Raw genomic sequence first — 15,901 nt, forward strand, 5'->3', positions numbered from 1 at the left:
CGTCGATTTTCAGGGTTTACGCATCCTCGATGGAATTATTGGACTACACAATGCATTAATACCACACCAAGACCACGTTATCGTGGAATCACTATACTTCCACCTTCCGCCGGTTCATGGTAAGTTGTCATAAGAATAGCAGTAATAATGTTTTCTTCGCATCTTAATGTACTTTCGTCTTCTAACTCTGACAATAATACATTTATCCCTTTTTCTCACAGTTTCTCTTAGGCTCGTCACTGAGCCTTTGTATGCGATATTGGCTACCATGACCAACACCTTGACCAGCTTTGAAATTCGATCAGACGGTGCTTATGATTTCTCGTTGCCTCTTCTACTACAGAACAGTCCACAACTACAATCCCTCTGCATTTCATCTGACTCAGTGCTGCAGCAATATGACTTACTGTCGCCACTTCGGTATCTCAGGTTTTTCTATTTGGGCTTGCATTCTCAACAAGAATTTTATGAAGGCATTGACGGTCTCCGTCGCTTATTTCAAAGTCTGCCCTATGTTCAACATGTCACGCTTGCAAACGTTATTCATAATGTCGACATCCTGCCAGCTTTCGCGCCTGTCCTTGACGGCCTTATCTCATTAACAACGATGAGAGCGAGTATCCACAATTGCGAATCCCTCAAAGCAGACAAGATACACAACTCGTATTGGGTGATTTAGTGCACCTCTGGCTGCAAAAAGAAGAAAGTGTCGAAAACTTGGAGCCTGTACTGCAAGCGAACAGTGCATCTCTATTGCATTTGGCGGTAACGCTACGTCATCAGCAGAATTTCGCACCGCTTACCAACCACCCATTTCCGAACCTTACATATTTACACATCGACACCGATCAATTCTTCCTATTCAGCGAGCAGCTATCAGAACTGTGTTTCCAACGACAAGTTCCAGCCTTGAACACGCTTTCGCTCCGGGCTACCTCAAATCGTTACCGAAATAATCAATTACCGGGAGAAATAGCTCAGCTGGAAGGACGACTCGCAAATCTTTACACAGCTATTGGTACCTTAGGGCATCTACATACTTTACGACTCGTGAATATGGATTTTTCGCGCCCCATCTACCGCAACGCTGCCGTCGCCATGCTTAACGCTTTATCGGCTTACGGTCACTTAGGAAGTCTTTACCTGTACTCGTGCAACTCGGTGGATTGAGAAATTATTGCAACCATTACCGGGCTTGCTTCATTACAAAGTCTTGCCATTTACGGTAGAGTTGCTCGCGGTTTTACTGCCAATATGTTTGCTGATCAATTTACTGGTGACGACCGCTTCGCCGCCTTGAGGTATTTGAGCCTCGGCTTTGTGACCTTGACCCGCAACTTCGCCCGAGTACTTGCTCAGAAACACCTTGAAATACTGTTTCTTTACAAAGTCAGTGGTGCTGTTAATCAAAATATTGTCAATATTCTAGAAGCGGGGAATATCGCTCAAGTGGTGATATCTTTCGATCGAGTTCACCCTGATTAAAAATACCGTTTATTCATTTGCAGTAGAAAACATAAAAACTGTGGCATTGTGTGGAGGAAAATATGTTTTATGTTTGATACGTTTCCACCATTTTTGATTACATTTTTCTCTTTTTAACACATTATGTATGGAGCTCCCTAATATGAAATATCCTTATCATAAGAAAATTAGCACACTCATCACTGATGTTATCTGTCTCCACCTTTCTCCCGTTATCATTATATCACTCAACACCATTTCTTTTTGGTTGTTATTATGAGCGTATTTAGAATTAAGGTTAATTCAAGGAAAATCAGACCTTGAGCTATAAAACAGATTTATACGCATTACAGTATATACAGTACATGGTGAAGCAGACAAAAAAACATTATGACCCCTTAGTGTGGGTGCATATACAGACAGGAGAAACGTGTTACCGATGTGAATCGAGCCGTGTTTTGGCGAGGTATAATAGTTGTTGTTGTTTTCTCCTTTAGTAGTGGCGACAGGGTTATCGTCACTGGACATGGTAGCATGGTCCTCCAAAGTCCAAGCATCTTCTTGAATAGGTGGTAAGCTTCACTTATAAAAATCATCACGATCCCCACGTTTCATAAAAGAGATTGTCAAACCGTTATAAATTGCGCTGATGAAATTGGCAGCGGCCGTTTCTTGATCGTCAGCTAAGAAAAGAAGGTCATATCGAGTATCAATAGTATTGCTGGGTACGCTTCACATATAAAAAATCATCATGATCCCCAGGTTTCATACTCTTTTTATATCGCCGGTTCTTTGTTCCATTAAAGCGCACAGACCCGTCGCCGACAATTGTTGGATCAGAGCGGAGCACGACAAGCGGAGCCGCATAGTGAAACAAACATATACGCACCATAAGAAAAAGACACTAGCATGACAGTCGTCAGACTACAACGATAATTATCATCAAGGCACTTCTTCACATTGCTGCAGTTCACTGGCTCCTTAGGGCAGTAGTGACAACAAAATTTCTAAGCTCCGTCATTTTGTTTATCGGGCTCATGAAAAAAAAGAATCGACTGCGCGTTTTGCCCTTTATTCTTTTCTTTAGTCTTCATATTCATCTTTTGTACATTTGCAGTGTTTCTTTCATTATCACTTTTTACCTTTCTTTTTTTTTTCATCCCGCTCGAGTGTCCCTGTGGGTGTGCATAGTTGAAGGGAGCTAGTCGTGCACGACTGGCTCTTGCTCATCTTTTGTACATTAGCAGTGTTTCTTTCATTATCACTTTTTACCTTTCTTTCATTTTTCATCCCGCTCGAGTGTCCCTGTGGGTGTGCATAGTTGAAGGGAGCTAGTCGTGCACGACTGGCTCTTGCTCATCTTTTGTACATTTGCAAAGTTCTTTGTTCATCTTGGTTTTTGATCTTCCTCAAAAACTGAAAGCGAGAGTGTGTGCAAAGAGGTACGTATATGTTCGCCGCTGACAGACCTTTGTGCTATCATATTTCTTTTATTTGTAGGAACTGTGGAGGAGTAGGTTCTGTCGGGAACTGAGGCTTGTGGACAAGAAAGGGAAAGGTGTAGGTTCTGCCGGGAACTGAGGCTTGCGGAAAACAAGGGAGGGCAACCTCCCTTGTGGGTACGTATATGTTCGCCGCTGACAGACCTTTGTGCTATCATATTTCTTTTATTTGTAGGAACTGTGGAGGAGTAGGTTCTGTCGGGAACTGAGGCTTGTGGACAAGAAAGGGAGAGGTGTAGGTTCTGCCGGGAACTGAGGCTTGCGGGGAACAAGGGAGGGCAACCTCCCTTGAGGAACGAAGGATTCATAAAAGTCGGTCGACTTGTCAGGCAACATCAAATAAACTTGGTTTCTTATTGTACTTTCTTAAATAATGTAATTGTAACTATTGGGCAGATCGAGTGACGATTGTAATAAACGCGATCTTTATTTTTACATCTTCCTACTGCCATTGCGCTTGGTACTTGTTGGTGCTTTCTCTGGAGCAGTTATGTAGTTGCAAATGAGCCTTTTTGTGCTTGAGTCGTCGAGAAAACCGTAGGCTGTGCATTCGCATGTGTGCTCTCAAAAACAATACAGCTGGTTTACCTTCACGACTATACCAACAATGATTGCAAATTGCTGGTGGCAAAATAAATAACCGTATCGCAAAGCAAACAGACCATCCCCATATTCACATATACACGAACCAGATCGCCAACCCAAACTAAATGATGTTTGCCTTGATTTCTTTGCAGTATAAAAGGCCCAGTACATAAGCTCATTAGGGAAGTTACATAATCCAACTTGTTGGGTCTTGCCACCAATCTCTCATGCTACTGTCTCTCAACATTACTGCTACTGATACACGTATACTAGTAATACTCATAGATAGATTGAATATGGAATGTATCATCACTGCTTAAGATTATAACAAGTTATCCCGTCAAGTTATTGATGTTTCTTATCTACAATAGCTTTCAACGGCGCCAAACTTGCCAAGTTTTTAGAAGCGCATTGTTTTGTGCTGCTATTGATGAGTCAAAATAATAATGTTGTGCTTAACTTTTATCTATTACATTTCAAGTAAAAGCCATTTCAGTTTACCCCCTTCCCTTCTTTTGTCTTTCAATGATCGCTGGCGGTACTACTATATCAAACTACACCAATATCCGTATCCGGCAAGCCAGTATTCTAAAAGACATCCAGAAATGTGTTGACGTCCATATAATTTTTTTGTGAGCGTCCAAGCCTCGAGTACATAAATACATTACATGGAGCTATACTACTGAGATTCTTCATGCAATCTAACGAAGCCACTTTGAAATATTTGATTTGCTTGACGCTACTTTTGATATCAACACTAGCGAAAGTATCAAATGTAGGGGATGATGATAAGGGAAACCCGATCGGATATATACGTTAACAGTAGTTTGATCCAAAGATGATAGTAGTGTGGACACACTCAGTCGATTACCAAGTAAGTCTATCACAAGCTCGGTGCAACGGCGTTTGGTCGCAAGTTTGTGCAGGCACTCGAAGCAGCTGCAAAGACGGAGGGGCATCACGCTCTGAAAAAAAACGTCGATATTATGACTCACTAGGCTATGTATTACAAGATCCCACTTATTAAACGCGCGTTCAAAGTCCTCATCAGCAACTATGGAAGAGGGGACTTCTAACAGATGCAATTCCTGATATTGTTGTACATATTGCGTTAATTTCAGGTTCGAAATTGTGTCTACCTTTTTTACAATACAAAACTTATGACTGCAATTTCCATTGATCGGCGAGAAGCATCACAAGAATATATATATATATATATATATATTCATGTAAACCGGTGACGTATGCCAAAATATAATAAAAAAGAAGGGCCTGCTTCTACACGATAAAAATATTGCTACAAATCAAAAGACCAGTGCATAGAAAAACTTTGTCTACGTATAAAATTAAATTTGGCTCGTGTTATTGCGATGGACACGTTATGGATGAGGCTGTTGCTGCATTTCAATTAACCAAAAACTGTATGGCATCAACAACCCAGCGTACCCTTTGAATCGTGCAGTCATCCACTATATCCAAGCTTCTAACAAAAAATGATTTGAAAAATTGTTCATAAGGTCAAGACTGCGGCACGATTGTGTGCCCATCGCGTGTCGACAAATTACTCCACAGTACTGTACAGGCCATTTGTATACGAGTGAGCGCCGAGTCTTATACACTATGGTGATTCAAATACAGTCTCAAGAACGACTGTACTTGACTCCAAGTGGAAGCAATGAATATTAAATTTTGGTCAGTCAGAGGCAGTTGTGAATAATGTGGAAAGAAAACGCTCGTACAAGAGAAGAGAGAGGGAGAATCGGGTTGTGTTTAAATTTGAAACAGGCGAAGGTGAACAAAAGATGTCAAGGTAAAACTATTCATTCCTCTTAGGCACTACTACTGTACAGATTCTCATGCAATCTGTCGAGTAAGAGCTCTTTCAATGGAAATATGTTTTCCATTCTCAGACTTCTTGCTGTATAGGAAACGTTAGGTATAAGAGTCAGAGCATTCGCAGCGGCAACTGTAAACCTACCGATCCGCTTAATTTGTGAAAGATATTTGTCCCAGCGGCGAGTCTATCGTAAACTGTATAATTGAGGTTCCTGGAACTATATTTGTGCATGTATATTTTGATAAGGAATAGCCGATGATGGTTCAATGGATGAGACATCAAAAACTTGTATAGAACAAATATGTACACGAAAATATGTAAGCTATACTATATAGCAATCTATGGCTCAATACAAAATCTGTGGCGAAACACGGCACCCAAATGATATATGAACAGTTGATGACTGGCGCATAATCTATTTGTAGAACAGAGATCATCATCGATTTTTTATTGTATAGATCAGTCTTTACATAATCAAAATAAATATTAGGGTGAACAAAAACAAGCTTTCAAGTCACCTTGTATGTAAATGTACTTTGCTATACTACTTGTTGATGAAAAAGATACAAAAGCACATATATGATATCCTTTCTATTTCTGGACGCATCAGACTGGTCTTTTAGCAGTAATATTTTGTGCGGTACATCCTCAGTAGCTTTTGATGTAACTCTATGGCGCTGCAACGACGTTTATTGTTAAATCGGATCTCTTACCAAAACTATGAGACATTTTTTCATCAATTCTTTCCTTACAAGCGTAGTTAAGTTAGATAGACTAGTGACACAATCACAGCAACATTGCAACCTCCATGTGGTAGATTACAAGCACACTATTAACTGATACGTACAGATTTTCGATATGCTGCAATTGTGCCGTCGTACGATTTCGATTGAAAACGTCTCTGTAGTAAGAGTTATTAGTTCCAGATACAGGGCATGCATGCGTTCTTCATGTAACAAATAGACAGGCAGAAGTAGGGTGGGGGAGGTGGAGTTTGGATGGATGGTGGGAACGGATGGGTTATGCATTGTGATACAGAATGTTACAAATTTTCAGATCCGATTTAGCGTGGAAACGAAGACCATTAAATCATGGCCGCAAACACCGGGTAATGCAAATTCTATTCTGAAACAATAAAGAGAGAAACACGCCCACCGACCTTGTTAATAAGTTTGTTGTTGTGTGAGTACTAAGGTTTGTTTATTACCTAGTAGATAATGATAGTAGTAACAGCAGCAGCAGCAGCAGCAGCAGCAGCATTCTATATGCACTCCTGCTTACTCAACGGCAGGAGGGAATGCTCTGGATCAGCTCACAACGTCATCTTGCAGCAGCAAGTGATGAACTGACGATTCAAGCTATAAGCTATCACATACACAGCAACATACACAGCACGACAAAGTAGAATGTTCTTCGTCATTCTACTCTCTACAAAAGGCTTCTTCCGGAAGACGAGCGATCTAAAGAAGAGCACAAGATTAGGAAATGTTGAACACGCGCACGGCTGCCTGTTACATTCTGATTATCCAATCTATGCTGGATGAAGCGAACAACAAATAAATAAACAAAGTGTCTGCATATTGGAAAATGTATGTCGCTGTTGCTGGGTTGTTGCTGCTTTTAGACCTAAACGAACGGGGGGGGGAGCACAGAAGGGGGGAGGCCCTTTAAAATAATTTTCTGCCTTGTCAGACTATCTCTCTTTTCTTTTTCTTTCTTTATAATGCTTCGTCATGCAACGACCTGCATCGCAAACAGAGCCCATCCCTGACGAGACCATTGCAAACATTGTGCAACAGCATCTGGTCACTGATTCCCCTCATGAGCCATCCTCTCCTGATCTGGGATCCCCAAGCAACACTAGCACAAGCCCTACTACTGTAGAGAATTCTGGGCGACCCACCGAGGAAATTCCTATACCTTATTATTTGCCGGGTACAGCTATTACGCACGATATTTATTCGCATGCCAATTCGCTCCTTTCGAATGGATCCCCGCTTCAGCGGTCAAAATCAAGCAACGATATCCGGTTCAAAGCAGGCAAGGTCGTGCACAGCGACGATGAAGACGTCGATCCAGTGATGGAAAACTTGGACAAGCCGGGCGGATTTAGACGCTTCCACATGCAGCAACAACGCATGCTTGCCAATATCAATGACGCTGATGGCTCTGTAAGATCTGCTAGCAATCACAGTGATGCAGCAGCAACACCCTTATTCCGACCCGCCTCGTCGGCATCTACTGTAGATACTACCGATTATTCGGGCCTATTCCAGTCCGATTCATTACGCTCCAACACGATCCATTCAATGCGCGGTGTACCTACCCGCCATTTCTTGGAGTACCTGGCCATCACATCCGTCCTGGACCACTTTGCAGGCGAGAACCTGTCGGATTCAGAAGACGACGAATACACCTCTGATAGCGAGGAAGCACCGTTGCTACAGCAACAGATTCTCCGTCGTAGACAGCCATGGCGTTACCAACAGCTTGCTAACAACAAACGTCATCAACGCAACCAAGTTACCGACGTCGAGGACTCCAGGCCAAAGCATAAGGCGAGTATAATGAAAACCGTCTTGTTGCTTTTTAAGGCGTTCATCAGCAGTGGGATTCTGTTTTTGCCCAAGGGCTTCTCCAACGGTGGCCTGGGGTTCTCAATCGCCGTACTCTATTTTATGGGCGTTGTGTCATTGTATTGCTTTTTGCTCCTATTAGACTGCAAGCAACACTACTCGGGCAGTTATGGTGATATCGGTGGTGCCTTGTATGGACCGTGGATGCGGCGAATTGTCTTATTTTCGATTGGTATATCTCAGGTAATGTGTAACATATTGCTAGAAAGCAAGGTTTGGACGGGATTTAGGAGTGTGTGGACGAAATTAGGATGACATAGACATCTTTATCAATTTGACATTTACGTTTATCGATAACTTAGTTGGGATTCACATGTGGTGGTACAATCTTCATTGTGGAGAACGTTATTCAAGCAGTGCGATCGTTATCGCATTACACAATTGAATTATCAAACTCTTCAGTGCTTGTTATGGTGGCGGTCTTACTGGCGCCGATGGTGCTGATACGCAACATTGCTAAATTATCGCCGGCAGCCCTCTTTGCTGACGTTCTGATCGTTAGCGGTCTCTTGATCCTTCTGGCGTGTGACATTTACCAAATCTTTTATGGTACCGGGGGTGGTCCTACTCCCGGACCGGGTGTGCAATGGTGGTTTAATCCAAGTGCCTATCCAGTATTTATTGGCACGGCAGTGTATTCTTTTGAAGGAATAGGTAAAGAAATATTAAGAATACTCAGAAGAAAACCTTAAAAGAGACTAACATCTTGTTTTTCTAGGATTAATTATTCCCATCCGCGATGCGATGGAGAAACCGGAAAAGTTCCCGATGGTACTGACGCTGGTCATGATCCTTGTGGCCACAGCATTGTGTTCTGTTGGGTCACTGGGCTATGTTGCATTTGGAACTGACGTCAAGACCGTGGCCTTGTTAAACTTACCTGATGGTCCCCTCGGAAGTACGGTCCAACTTGGCTATGCACTTGCCGTGCATATGACCAATCCATTGGCTCTGTTCCCTACGGTGCGCATTGTCGAGCATGCGTTGTTTGGTGAGCGGACGGGTAAACACAACTTGCATATCAAATGGCAGAAGAACTGCCTGCGGTTTGCTATCGTGGTCACATGTGGCGTGATTGCCTGGGCAGGAGCAAATGATTTGGATAAGTTTATTAGTTTGATCGGATCCATCTGTTGCTGTAAGTTGGTTTGCGTGTATATACGTTGGGTCGAGTCGGGTCGTGTTTGTGTTGATGGTACTTAGCTTAAGGGCGGTGACAGCAGCATTATTTATGTTTGATATACTTACAATTCACGGTTTTTGCGATGTTTGCATATTAGGTCCTTTGAGTTTAATCTTTCCGCCCTTATTCCATTTATCTTTGGATAAAACAAGAGGGTTCCAGCGTGTGATGGACATGATACTGATTACTTTTGGTGTCGGCGTCATGGTGTTCACTCTGTACAATACATCGAAAGAATGGGGCTCTTCTAAGTAGATCTATCCGAAGCTTACATCTTTGGCCTCCCATCATCCATCATCCTTCTCTTAACTCCTACCCTTTCACATCTTTCAACTACACACCACGAAGTCGTGTACTCGTTGATCATATATTTACACGTTTTCCAGCACTATCTTTTTCATCAGGCATTACAAGCATACATACTACACTCCAGCTTATATTCCATCATTCCTCCCACCCTTCTATTAATTTAGGCTAGAGTGCGGGAGAAAAAATACAAAAAACACGTTTAACAGTGGCGTGTGAAAACTTTCCTCATTTTACATCAGGGAAGTTACTATTCGGACTAACTGAAGGAAGATCTAGATAATGCGATGCTAGCTAGCTTGTTTAAGTCCAAGGGGACATTGATGGTGAGTATATCTAATACAGGAATTACATGTATGTATGCAGTAATACTTTAAGTTGCTTGATCACCGAGACATGACTGATTGTGCGTGTTCCAATAATGTAATATGAGTATAATAATTTAGTAAATGATGGATGAGTTGTGTTAAATGTATATCATAGTGATTTTTCTAATGATTGAGTGGGTGTGTGGAGTGTGTGGAGTGTGAGTGTTGATTGAGAGAAAGAGAGAGAGGAAAGGGAAGAGAGATATGGAATGCATGTGTATAAAGAGTATAAATATTATTAGTACATGGATTGATAACATTTAGTAAGGACTATGAACCAAGGGAACATATTCAGGCGAGAACATAGAGCCACGGACGACATCAGCAAGTAGTTCACCTTCCTTCAACTTGGCCGTTGCGACGCCTTCGTCATAGGCAACCTCACAAATCCGGGTGCCCACGGCCAAAGCTACACTGCGCAAATCCTGAACACCAGGGAAGAGAATGCCTTCCTTGAGCTGGCTGGGCGAAGCCAGATTAGCAATGACACGTGCCGTTTCCAAGAACATATTGGGTGTCACACGCGAAGCACGCGACACCGTAACACCCAGGCCAAGGCCAGGGAAACTGTACGAGTTGTTGCACTGGTTGGTACGGCCTAGACGACCATTGGGTAAGGGCACATCCTTGAACGGACTACCTGAAGCAAAGATGGCACGGCTGTCAGTCCAACGGAAGGCTTCTTCCGCGGAACACTCAGCATGGGTGTCGGGGTTGCTGAGCGGAAACACGACGGGTCGCTCATGGTGTTTTGCCATGGTGCGGATAGCTTTTTCGGTAAACACACCGCGGATACCTGTCAGGCCCAGAATAACACTAGGTTTAACCCGTTCAACAACATCATCAAGTGGCAAGCAGTCAGGAAGATCTGACTTGGCGTAACAGGATTGACGTTCGTCGAGCTCATTCAAGCGTTTGCCTTGTGGTTGTGCGTCGTCGACAAGCTCGGGGTTACCGAGGAGACCACGATGATCGACCATCCAAATGCGCTTGTAGGCTTCTTCGCGGGTCTTGACACGACCCTGAGCTACCATACAGTCGATGATACCTTCACATACACCTACACCAGCAGAACCAGCACCAACGCATACAATACGTTCCTCGGCCAAGTCTTCTTGGGAACGACCACGGGCCTTTAGAGAAGCAAGAATACCGGCAAGAGTGATAGCGGATGTGGATTGAATGTCATCGTTGAAGCACGTTATCTGGTCACGATCTATAATAGACAAACTTTGGATGAGCGTCTTCCTTATGATATACTACGCACTTCAACTTGCTTACATTTGTTTAGCAGATTGTAGGCATGGGGATATTTGAAATCTTCAAACTGAATAAGAGCATCTAGAGTAACTGTGTTTAGCATTGCTGATTAATTACAAACTCCTCTCCTCCTATTAAACTTACTTGGCCATCGAGAAGTAACAGCAGTAATCCATTCGTCAACGAACGAGTAATACTCTTCACCATCGAGACGAGGATGGTCCATACCAAGGTAGAGTGGGTCATTCAAGAGACTTTCATTGTTGGTGCCTACATCCAGAACCACGGGAAGCACAGCACGGGGACGAATACCGCCTGCAGCAACGTACTATACATATAATTTGTCCAAATTAATAATCTATCGCGGGCCTTCCCGACAATTCCTTCAATTTACCAAGCTCAATTTTCCGATGGGAATCTGAATTAAAAGTTTTTAAAGGTTCAGGTGAGTAATAGAGTTTGTGGTAGAATATCTTGTTTCTTTTGAGACCGGTGTTCTTACCTGCATGCCTATTCATCATTTATCATAAGAAGAAGAGTATAAGAAACGAAGTTTAGTGACTATGGGAACGAAGAATGGTAATTAAATGTTATATTTCTATTTTTACCGTTTGCGCCAAGATCACCCTATTTTTATATCAAATCTGTTAGTATCTGGTAGTAATGATACACTTGTGGTAAGTAAACAGTATACATACCAAGCCGAGCACGCGCGAACCATCCGTAACGACAATGACATCGACTTCATCATGGGGCCAGTTGTAGACCATGGCAGACATGGCACCACGGTCCTGGGAGGAAAAGTACATACCCCTGGATCGGCGGTATATACTGTGCGACTTTTGGCTTGCCAAACCGACTATATTCGTGTGCAACTTTTCTTTTTAGTATGTCTGTTGTCTGTGTATGGAAAATAATTGGAAATACCCGGCAGATCGCGGGAAATAATCGGGTTGTCGTGATTGTCGTACCTGTAGGAGTGTAAATGACACCAGACAGTTCTTCCAAGTGCTGAATCAACAGCTTGTAAAATAATGTCTCGTTACGATCTTGGAGGGCCGACAAGAACACAAACTTGGCCAAGGGCGATTCACAAGCGTCGAGATTGCGCTTGACTCGCAACAGTTGCTTATTCATTTCTTGCTGACGAGGTGGGACCAGTCCTCGAATGGACAATCGTTCTCGTTCATTAATGCTAAATGCCGTACCTAGGATGGGCAAAGTGTTAGAAACACTGGCAACGAGGGTCATAAGGCTTTTCAGCCCGGGAAAAAAAGAGAGTACTTACCTTTAGACAACAGGGGATCGTGGATCACATTGACGCCTCTTGAGTGCGTGACTTGGACAGTCTTGTCTCGGCGAGGATCTAATGCTTGGATGGCAGGTGGCGCACCATAGCAACGACGGCTCAGGGCGCGCAGGCAGGATACCTTGGAAGCAGGCGAAAGACGACAACTGGTTGAAAGCATGTTAACGAAAAACAAAGAGTAGAAAAAAAGGAAGATGCGTGTGTTGTACAAGGTCAGGTATTTTGGCCATTTTATTTTAAAGCACAGTCCATCAAATTCGGATTCCTCGCACAAGTTAAAGTATACCCGATGAAGTTTCCTTTTGAATGGGAACGTAAGTATACCTCGCGCATTTCGGGAAGTCGCTCTGGACAAATACCCCACACTTCCCAGACACCCAAGAATACCCCTGATTTAATAACACACACGCATACACACCTCTTCCCTGTGTGTACACAGCCATCAATAAATTACGTAATATCGACTTTTTTTTTATTTACAAAATGTACGTAGAGAAGAGTGTATAACCCAAAGAACGTCGTTCTATTGTTTTGTCTCTATGATACAGCGTTGTTTCTCCGAGCCTCTTCTTCGGTGAGCAGCGGCCTTTCGTCCTCGTCTTCCTGCTCTTCTGAGTGCCGCAATACTTGGAATTCATAGCCAGTTGGGCGTCCGCCTTCAGGAGCGTTCTCGGTCGATGGAACCACAGGTGATCGCCAACCCTTTCGTTTCTGGACGTACATGCCTGCTGCCAACGTTACGATGGCTCCACTTCCTACCAACGCGTATACAATTGTACTTGTGCCTCCACTCTTCCCCTCTAACTCCGAGTCTCCGTCTTCTTGGGCATCGCTGCTGGCCTGTGCAGCGGGTGATACAGATCCATCACTGTTCGTTTGCTCGGCCTTGTTATCATCATCATCACCATCACTGGCACTCGTGGTTGGTATGGATTCTTCGGACGTGCTGGGCTTCAATCTGGTAGGTCGAGCAGGCACTACTTCGTCGCCAGTGGTAGACGCTGTTGATAAGGGCGTGGTAATTGTGGCGATAGGCGTGTCTGTGTGGTCCTCGATAGGCTCAGCTGTGGTTTTGTTGCTTTTTCCTGCCAACGGCGTATAGACCGGTTCGCCAGTGAAATTGGGATCCAACTCGCCAAACAATGTCAATGTCCAATTGAAAAGGTTGCCCTTGCTGTCAGGATGACTCACGTCATATACAAGTAACGACCATTCGCCAATTGGGTCTTCTTCCCTATTAACCGTTTCATACCGTTAACATGCTTCTTGTGGTGTGTTTGGGATACTTGACTCTTTCACCTTACCAATGCTTGACAGTCATAAACTTCCAGTTGACTATACCATCAGCACTCCTGTCTGCAGGACGCATCGTAGCAAGCTCCGACTCAACCTTGTTTGGACTTAGAAGGTTAATGACAAGATCGCCACGCCGTTCATGCTCAATGTTGACTGTCGCAGTGATGTGTTCCAAACGAAGCAGGCCAGCTGCTTTGACCATATCCTTTGTCACTTCAACTTTGCTTTCCAACGCTTGTCGTTGTTCCTTTTTATGGTTCGATGAATCCGGGATGGCGAGTTTGGGTTTGTCGATATTGACTGGCAACTCCAAATGTGTCTGTTTGTTGACCAACTCAAAGGTTTTGGCAGCTTCGACAATCGCATACGCGTCCAGTTTACCATAGCCGTATTTGTGGTTATACATCCTGCCAGATGGCAGCTTCTTCCAATCTTCATCATCTGAGCTGATCGGAACCGCTGTCTGTACGCACAAGTGTTGCAAGTCGCGCCACGTCAATTCAGGACGCACTGATAATACCAATGCAAACACACCAGCAGCTGTTGGTGCAGCTGCCGAAGTGCCGCCATGATGGTCTGAGCACACACTTTTGCCCACGTTCGTCGTATAGATGTACTGCCCTCCGCCGCTTGAATACGTTACGACCATCTGTGCTGAGCAACTTTCCGAGTAAGGAGGATGTGCATTGTTGTGATCGATAGCACCTACGGTGATGGTGTAAATACTATTGGTGTAGCCGTCAAAATTGCAATTGTCGCCAGAAATAGCACCGTTGCCCGTTGCAAAGACGTAGATTGAACCTTTGCCGTCACGACCGTTCTCGATACCGTTGACAAACGCATCAGCCAAGATACCATCTGGAGCTTCCATCGTTTCACCGTTGTCAGGCGGTCCCCAAGAACACGAAAAGATATCATTTTCCTGATACTTGTAATTCAATGCCGCAGCTTCGTCTGCATCCGTAATCTCACCAGAAAGGATACGCACACCTTTAATTTTGTACGGATTAAAAACGACGTTATTCATCTCTCTATTCTCAGTTAGCGGAAAATATATTCTTTTACCTGCCACACGCGCATTATATGCAATGCCGATGCCACACACGTCGTTTTTCTGCGCAGCAATTTGGCCAGCGCAACGTGTACCGTGTGTGTCGTCAAATAATTTAGGTTTCGGCAGATCTTCATGGTCGTTGAAATCGTACGAGCCTGCAGCATACTAATTTATTATTCAATAAAGCTTGCCTTTTATTCAATCACAGGATTTCCCTCCTTTCCAAACCTTACAAAGTTCTCTGCAAGGTCTTCGCTTTCATAGTCCAATCCGTCATCCAAAATAGCGACAATGACGCCATTTCCGGTGGTGCCTAACATCAGTGCAAACAAAAGTTATAAGCAGGAGATCGAATGCTTCTACCTTTGATAACTACACATACCTTGCTTCCACACCTCAGTTACGTTGATGTCGTTACCGAAAATTTCTTGGTTTACCTACAACCCGCATAAATGTGCATATTTAGGCTAAATATCTTTCTTAACTGGTAGTCCGCAACTTCACACATACCAAATGCCATTGTCTCGAAAACCCTGGATCTTTGATATCAAGCACACGTTGAGCATCTTCTAAAATGGCTTGGCCCTGGGTTATTTCTGTAAACGGCGGTTCTCTAGGCAATGCTGCACGTTTCGATCGTCGCCTAGGTACCTGCGGATCGATTCGTTGCACACGATCCCAGTGACGCTGATCTTCATCTCGTTTGCTCAGCTGCTTCCGCGCCTGGAATGCCGCCACTATTGGATCCTCATCGTATATGGATCGTTTATGCAGGTTGCTTTTGGGAACACTAATCATGTAATAGGATTCAAGTTCACCAACCATGCCTTCAAACTGTGCACCAAGGCTTCTGGCAACGTGATGTGCTGCTTCATGCGAAGCATCATGGTCGACTTGAGGCACATGCAGAGTGTAGTAGTCCCGATCCTGTGATCGTCTAACAATGTTAGACGCACCGACCACTGTTGTGGCTATGGCCAACCATAGCCATACAAATGGCTTCATCTTTTGGGTTCAGTGTATTAGAAGCGGAAGGAAGGGGTATATGTAAATGGTAGTGTTGGAAAAGAACAAAGAGAGGGCTTGATAGCGAGCCAAGAC

At 43.7% G+C, this 15,901-nt stretch overlaps 4 protein-coding genes across 4 annotated transcripts; 2 read left to right on the forward strand and 2 right to left on the reverse strand.

Moving 5' to 3' along the window:
* Nucleotides 1-268: 268 nt before the first annotated feature.
* BDB00DRAFT_868179 (uncharacterized protein) lies at nucleotides 269-1,170 on the forward strand (the record flags this gene model as incomplete). The annotated part of the gene is made up of 2 exons (XM_053126440.1): nucleotides 269-617; nucleotides 680-1,170. The coding sequence occupies 2 exons, from the start codon at nucleotides 269-271 to the stop codon at nucleotides 1,168-1,170; spliced, it is 840 nt and encodes a 279-aa protein (XP_052983845.1).
* Nucleotides 1,171-6,246: 5,076 nt separating this feature from the next.
* BDB00DRAFT_881538 (transmembrane amino acid transporter protein-domain-containing protein) lies at nucleotides 6,247-9,462 on the forward strand (the record flags this gene model as incomplete). The annotated part of the gene is made up of 5 exons (XM_053128086.1): nucleotides 6,247-6,294; nucleotides 7,149-8,207; nucleotides 8,366-8,678; nucleotides 8,743-9,162; nucleotides 9,305-9,462. The coding sequence occupies 5 exons, from the start codon at nucleotides 6,247-6,249 to the stop codon at nucleotides 9,460-9,462; spliced, it is 1,998 nt and encodes a 665-aa protein (XP_052983846.1).
* Nucleotides 9,463-10,141: 679 nt separating this feature from the next.
* BDB00DRAFT_756204 (uncharacterized protein) lies at nucleotides 10,142-12,610 on the reverse strand (the record flags this gene model as incomplete). The annotated part of the gene is made up of 9 exons (XM_053118890.1): nucleotides 10,142-11,097; nucleotides 11,163-11,222; nucleotides 11,286-11,469; nucleotides 11,536-11,559; nucleotides 11,644-11,651; nucleotides 11,750-11,768; nucleotides 11,840-12,000; nucleotides 12,113-12,349; nucleotides 12,430-12,610. The coding sequence occupies 9 exons, from the start codon at nucleotides 12,608-12,610 to the stop codon at nucleotides 10,142-10,144; spliced, it is 1,830 nt and encodes a 609-aa protein (XP_052983847.1).
* Nucleotides 12,611-12,987: 377 nt separating this feature from the next.
* BDB00DRAFT_951143 (peptidase S8/S53 domain-containing protein) lies at nucleotides 12,988-15,901 on the reverse strand (the record flags this gene model as incomplete). Its single annotated transcript, XM_053129582.1, has 7 exons — nucleotides 15,311-15,901; nucleotides 15,183-15,237; nucleotides 15,034-15,113; nucleotides 14,812-14,965; nucleotides 13,755-14,736; nucleotides 13,320-13,684; nucleotides 12,988-13,235 (listed from the first exon to the last, which is right to left on the reverse strand). The coding sequence occupies exons 1-7, from the start codon at nucleotides 15,803-15,805 to the stop codon at nucleotides 12,988-12,990; spliced, it is 2,379 nt and encodes a 792-aa protein (XP_052983848.1). The 5' UTR covers nucleotides 15,806-15,901.

This window comes from Zychaea mexicana (genome assembly GCF_025766255.1).
Source record: "Zychaea mexicana strain RSA 1403 chromosome Unknown BDB00scaffold_8, whole genome shotgun sequence".
NCBI classification, from domain to species: domain Eukaryota; kingdom Fungi; phylum Mucoromycota; class Mucoromycetes; order Mucorales; family Lichtheimiaceae; genus Zychaea; species Zychaea mexicana.